The following is a 7,196-nucleotide window of genomic DNA, read 5'->3' as shown; positions in this document are numbered from 1 at the left end:
GTATCAGATATACATATGAATACCTACTGAAAGGTGCGGATCCTCCTTTTTGTATCCATTGTGATGAAAGAATCACGTTCAGGCATGTCATGCTTAACTGGGATGAATATTCCATCACAAAAAGTACCTACTTTAAATGTACCATGAAGGATCTTTTTACCAATATCAGTTCTCATTTAATTACTGCATTTTAAATAGAATTGGATTTGTTAAATGACTTGTAAATAGATGTCGTTATTATCGGTAGTCTAGATTAGTAACTGAGATTCTTAGTGGCCTTATCCTCAATTGAAGTATTGTAGAATTATTGTCCTTCTGGGAGGATATTCGATGTAAATTTACGTCTACCGAGTTTTTAATTATATATAATCGTAGTATTCTTGTCTTAATTTTGGCTAGTTTTTCGTACACTCTGAAGGGATGGTGTAAATGCAGGTAGCAAAGGTACTGTAATTCCACCTTTAGTTTCTGGCGATCTATTGCCCATGTTATATATTGTATTGTCTGCTTTAATTAGAATGTGTTACTTTTCCATGCTAGTTTTATACCTATATCTGTGATACCCTAGTACTTGTACTGTCCATCGTGACAGGTTATATTCTTCAAAATGTTTTCATTTTTCTCACCTTAATTGTTTTCGTCACGATATGGCTGAGATATTGCCGATGTGACGTTAAATATTATCTCACTCACTCACTCACTGGTATGTACACATGCACCATACCATTGGCAATTCAGTCTGTATAGACTTCTTAGAGAGTTCGCTTTGCCAAATTAAGTTCTAATGCTTTGGAAAGTATTGAATTGTCAGACAAAACATTTATTAATCTTGATGATACACACCGAAATTGGTATATTTGATACACTGAAGACACCTGTCATCTACCATCAGTCACCATTGGCTTATTCAAAGAAATTCCTCATGTGGAGAATGATATTTTAAATGATCTTGGCTTATTTGTTTGACCGCAGCCTACCTACGACCAGAACGTAAATACGTTAATGCTGAAAATAGTTGGTAGTACTTTGCTTTTGTACATGCAAACACAAAATGTCGTTGTAACTCCTTGGCACCCACAGGAAGTCATATCATCAGCCAGATCAGGCTGGGCGTTGTTAGGATATCCTCCCTTTTCCAAAACACGTAATCAAGGAGTGATTAGTTTTATTAAGTAGTGCGCTGTATAGAGGTCACATTCAACCACAATAACAACCAACAGTAACTGCAAAAGGATTAGGTTGATGGATGTGAAATGATAAAAGATTTAGAAACTGTACTTTAAAGGCTGAAGGAGCATGCATCGATTTTAACAAAAGAATTCGTGCTCATTAATAATAAAACAATAACATGTCTTTTTCACAATTGATCACAGTGTGATTGGTGCTAGCATGAGCATAAGAGCGATTTGATCAAAGATAAAATTACGTTTGTTATGCCGTGTGCTCAGAGACAATGTTTGCTTTTACCCTATTAAGCTTCAGTTCCTTCAACTACGTGTGTCATTATGCCGATTGATTGTGGATAGGCCTTCCTGGTGTACAACAAAATTCAAAAACCCAAACAACCAAGCGAATTTCACTCGATAGTCCTTGGCAAACATCGCGATGTTGCAGGTCCAGCTCGGGCTTGACTCTAAAAGCTGAGGACATGTCCAATGCTCGATATCTCTTATATTGGAGAGTCCGAGAACAATCCGTAAAGAGAGAAAGCTATTTCCTGGTCCAAGTACACGTACTAATGTATCCTTGTCTCCGATTAATCATAATTCTGAGTGCAATTATGGAAGGACGTATTTTCTTTGTATTTGAGAATATATGCAATGTGGATTTGCTTGCCATTTCACAGTCTCAGGAGAGAACTCATTAGATTCTTCTACTTTGTACTTAGATGTGTGTGTTGATATACCTAGGGGTTATTGTATTCAGTTGCAAAACGTTCGGATCATACATGTATGTATATATACATAGCAAGACAGTTTCAGGACAGTGTATCAATGATAAACGAAAATGCCCTGTGACATTTTCTGAGAGAACAATGAAAATTAGGGTTAAACATTAGATAAAAATTATTCATTTTCATGAGAATCAATAGTGCTCCAACCACAACCCACACCCTCCCAACCCCCCACCCCACTGAGGATTGGTATCTCTTTTCATATGAATCTGAATTATTGCCCTACTTGGCACATCAAAACAAGATAATTCAGTCAAGAAATTTAACTTCCACTTCATCCACATCGATGTCATTTAGACTGGTTTGATGACTACAAGTCAAGAGAGTTATAACTGCCACCCTAACTAGAAGTGCAAAGAACATCTCTGCGCTACCCAAACCCGTCAGGTCATCAAGTCTTCATAAACGTTCATACCAGGCTAATCTTTCGAACGAAACCATTATTATCAGTGAGGTAACATCGTATGACATCGTCGCTAGTATGGTGATCTACCTTCTGTTGTTGGCGATCTATAGCCCGAGTTCTATGTTGTATTGTCCAAATAGTGATATTAGTTTAAACTTTCCACACTAGTATTATTTTGTGATATTCTAGTTGTTTTATTGTCCTTCGTAGACATGTTTTTATAATATACTGTTACGGTTAAAAATTTACTGTGACAACAATTTAAGAAATCCCCTGTGAACCAGCAAAACGGAACAATGACAAATCGTTAACGTTGAAATTCTGTATTGTTATACGAGAGCAAGGTATACAAAGTCACAAGACCACATAACAATGCTGATTACAAATACAATTCAAGAGAGACAAAATCTAAGTCAGTGGGTCACAAAATACAACATAGCAAACTCACCAAAGTCTTGGTGCGAGAGAGAATCAACTATGGCAGAATGTCAGCACAGCGATCGGGGCGACAGCAGATAATGTAGGTCTGGCGTTGACGGGTAAGCGTGGTTGTAACTCCAGCAAATATGGATGAGTGTGAGTGTCGCCCACAAAATGTGAGGGCCACAAAATATTATATAGCAAACTCGGTGTGACAGCAGATAATGTCGATTCAGGCGTTGACGGGATTTTAAGCGTTGGCGGTGATGTGATTGAGTGTGAGTGTCGCCTCAACACAGCAACCAACCTTTATATATATTTACAAAGTCATTTTCCGAAAGTTCGGGCACAAACGAACATCGTCAACGAAACAGTATCCCGGAAGTGCACACATAGAAAACTAGGAGCAGATAAATTCTGGAAAACCAGAATGCTAAAAGTGTTGACCAGCTATTAAAACGAAATGTGACCCATCATAGCTATTATTCAAAACACTAAATGTTGTGACCCAATAATAGTTATTACTTAATCAATATAAAAAATATACAGAAAATACATACTCGTAACACTCTCCCTTTGAGGGAAAGAAAGTTTACGATCATAGCAATAATAACATAATAACGTGACATGTAATAATATGAGCAATATGAAAAACTTCCTGCAGAATTACTATGACAAAATGCAGATACATACAGCATCATCAAGTCGTCATACATTTAAACCCTGGTGCATCAGCACAAACATTGTCTTTGCCTTTAATGTGTTTGACCACAAGATTGAAAGGTTAAACTCCACCTCATAAGTCTTTGCTATTTGTTCTTCATTTTGTGAAGAAAAGTCAAGGGATTGTGATCAGTAAAAACGTCAATTGGCAAAGTGGTGGTACCAAGGTACACTTCAAAATGCTGTAAAGCGAACAAAAGACCTAATGTCTCTTTCTCAATGGTAGAATAATTTCTTTGGTGCTTGTCAAATTTCTTTGAGAAATAACAAACTGGATGTTCAATCCCTGAATCATCCTCTTGAATCTATTTGCAACTTGAATGCTTTCTCAAACTTTGGTGCCTGCAATAATGGAGAATTCATGAGTATGGCTTTGACTTTTTCAAATGCAGTCTGACAACTGTTATCCCACTGAAATTGTACCTTTATCCCGAAAAAGGTTAGTAAGTGGAAATACAACATCTGAGAAGTTTTGACAAAACTTTCTGTAATAGCCAGCCATACCCAAGAATCTCATGAGTTGTTTCTTAGATTGAGGTACTGGAAAATGTACAATCGCTTCAACTTTAGCATGAACTAGTTGTACCTGGCTGTGACCTACAACATCCCCTAAAAATTCCACTTGTGTCTTCCCGAACTCACAGCTGGTGAGATTCACAGTTAACGTCGCGTCAGACAGTCTTTTGAAGGAAGCATGAGTCCTTTTAAGATGGTCATCCCATCACATCATCCATGTAAGCCTCGACACGATCAAGGCCTGATGTGACATTGTTGACGAGTCTCTGGAACGTCGCTGGCGTGTTCTTCAGACCAAACGGCATCGCCTTGTACTGATACAGTCCATCTGGTTTCGTGAATGCCAATATTTTCTTTGCACGGTCTGTGAATGGAATCACAGAAGCCCTTCAGTACGTCAAACTTACTTATATGTTTAGCTTGACCAATGCGATCAATGCAATCGTCCACTCTCGGAATAGGATACGAGTGAGTTCGTGAGAGTGCATTGACAGCTTTCATGTCAGCACAGCAGCACCAACCACGTTTACTCTTCGGCACAAGAACACATGGTGAACTCCATGAACTGTCACTTGGTTCAATAATGTCATTGGCCAGCATGTATTTCACCTCCTCCAGTAGAATTGCACGCTTCACTGGATTCAACCAATAAGGGTGTTGTTTTACAGGCACAGCATCACCTACATCTATATCATGGCTAACAACATCAGTTCGAACAGGCACCTCAGGAAATAAGTGAGAGAACTCATAAATCAAATCTGACATCTGAACTTTCTGTTCAGGGGATAAATGTGACAGTTTCTCATCAAGGTGAGCTAACACATCAGAATTTCTCAACTTCGGTGAAACATTATCACTAAGATCATCAAACTTCCCTTTGCTAACACAATCATCAATGTTGTCAACATTTTCACAATCGCCTTTAGTACAATCAGTAACCGGGAAGAGTGTGGCAATACAATTGGCATGTTTGGTTTCTAACCTGTCATGATATTTCATGATCATATTTACATGACACAATCTCTTTTGTTTATGACGACCAGGCGTCAGGTATGGGAAGTATGGCTGACCAGGTATGGGAAGCAAAACTAACACTTTCTCACCACAAGTGAAATTTCTCTCTTTTGACTTTTTGTCATAGTTTAGCTTCATTTTATTTTGCAAAACTTTCATGTTTCTTCAAGCCAACATCTTCACTTCAACATCCTCACCCTGTGCACTAATAAGCTGCTCTCTGGAAAGAACATGTTCACCACCTGACAAACTATCTGACTTATCAAGAAGTCCTAAAGAGCTACTACCCTTTGAAGATAAATCATCTATCTCCACATCACACAAAGAATGATCCATAAAAGTACCTAACAAATCATAAATGGTATCGTTCTGCAAAGACGAAATGCCTTTCGACATTGCACGAGTCACTGCACAAGAGGTAAAAATACCCGGACATTCATCTTCCAACTTTTCAGTACTAACTGAACTCTCCGGCAAAACAGTGACAATTGGATCAGCGCCAACTTTAGCCCCCATAAGATCATTACCGATCAACAAATCGACACCCGGAACTGGGAGAGAGTCAAGAACACCAACTTTCACCTCACCTGAAATCAGATCTGAGGTCAAATTCACAAAATGGAGGGGAGCAGAAGAATTGCCACCTAAACCCCGAAGCAAAACATCTGAGCTGAAGACTCATCAGAAAAAGGCATAATATCCTTCAAAATCAGAGATTGAAGAGCCCCAGTATCCCTCAAGATAATAACGGGCCTTGGGGTAGAATTATCTCCTATAAGTGACACAGAACCCTTATACACAAAGGGCAAAAACTCCTTCTGAACTACAGAATCTGGAGACTTACTCTCACTGACAAAACTCTTCTCAGAACCACCTGGAAAGAAAGGCTTAGGTGCGATGGACACAAAAGCATTTGGGGAACCTGTAGCCTGATTTTTAAACTGGAGTTTGTAACATGCAGACACCAAATGACCTGGCTTCTTACAATACGCACAAACAGGATCAGAACTACTGGTAGTCTTAGGCTTAGACTGAAAAGTATGTGACTGCTTCCCACTAGAATTTGAACCTGTCCTAACACCACTGTAACCTGCATGTCCTGAAGTCTTAACTGGGGAAAAGCCCTTTTGGCCAGAAAACTTTGTATTACCGGAGACCCAAAAGAACTCTTGTGAGTCAAACAATAATCATCTGCCAACATTGCTGCCTGATGTAAGTCATCAACCTTTTGTTCATCCAAATAAGTCTTAAGGTCAGCATGAACATTTTGCTTGAAATCTTCCATCAACACTAACTTTCTCAAACCATTAAAATCTGTGACCTCCTTAGACCCACACCACCTGTCACACAATGATTCCTTTTCTCTAGCAAACTCTACAAAAGTCTCATTGTCCCTTTTGTGAGTATTTCTGAATTTCTGACGATAAGCCTCAGGTACTAACTCATAAGCTTTCAAAAGTGTACTCTTGACAAGATCATAATCTGAACTTTGCTGTACTGACAAGGCTGAATAAGCATCCTGAGCTTTACCCTTCAGAACCGTTTGCAACAGCATAGTCCATGACTCCCTAGGCCACTTGAGATTTTCAGCAACTTTCTCAAAATGTAGAAAATATTTGTCTACTTCTTTCTCATTAAAAGGAGGTACAAGCCTAGCATGTCTTGCAATGTCAAATGAGGGAATATCTGAGGTATGAGAAGGGTTTTCAAGTTTTTTCAAAGCAATTTCTCTATCAACTTGCAATTTCTTCAATTGTATTTCTTTCTCCATCTCAAACCTTTCCAATTCCAACTCTTTTTCCTTTTCTATTTCCATCCTTTTGAGTTCTATTTCTTATTATTTTCAATTCCAACTTGTCTGAACCTTCCTCTGGCACCATTTCCAAACATCATCTTCAAAAATTCCCTCATCAATATAATGCCAACAAGGATCATAAGAAACGTACACAAATTGATGATTTGCTCAAGTGTGCGTAATGCTGCGTTATTACTTTACACGTACCTCAAGTAGAAACAATGCGTGTATGATGATTACTTAAACGCTACTTTGAACAGATGCGTACCACTTTGGCTGAACTCATGAGTGCAGATACGTTGCTACTAAACCGTGAAACATGATAGGGAATCGAACTTACGCAATTTCGTGTGACAAGAGCGGGTGAT

The 7,196-nt window shown here is 38.6% G+C and overlaps 1 protein-coding gene across 1 annotated transcript; it reads right to left on the bottom strand.

The window, feature by feature from the left end:
* Positions 1–4,216: 4,216 nt before the first annotated feature.
* On the bottom strand, positions 4,217–6,849 carry LOC137277457 (uncharacterized). Its single transcript, XM_067809187.1, has 4 exons — positions 6,498–6,849; positions 5,878–5,907; positions 4,541–4,654; positions 4,217–4,383 (listed from the first exon to the last, which is right to left on the bottom strand). The coding sequence occupies exons 1-4, from the start codon at positions 6,847–6,849 to the stop codon at positions 4,217–4,219; spliced, it is 663 nt and encodes a 220-aa protein (XP_067665288.1).
* Between the last annotated feature and the right edge of the window lie 347 nt (positions 6,850–7,196).

This window comes from Haliotis asinina, chromosome 3 (genome assembly GCF_037392515.1).
Source record: "Haliotis asinina isolate JCU_RB_2024 chromosome 3, JCU_Hal_asi_v2, whole genome shotgun sequence".
Lineage (NCBI taxonomy): Eukaryota > Metazoa > Mollusca > Gastropoda > Lepetellida > Haliotidae > Haliotis > Haliotis asinina.
This window is presented reverse-complemented; position numbering and strand designations above follow the sequence as displayed.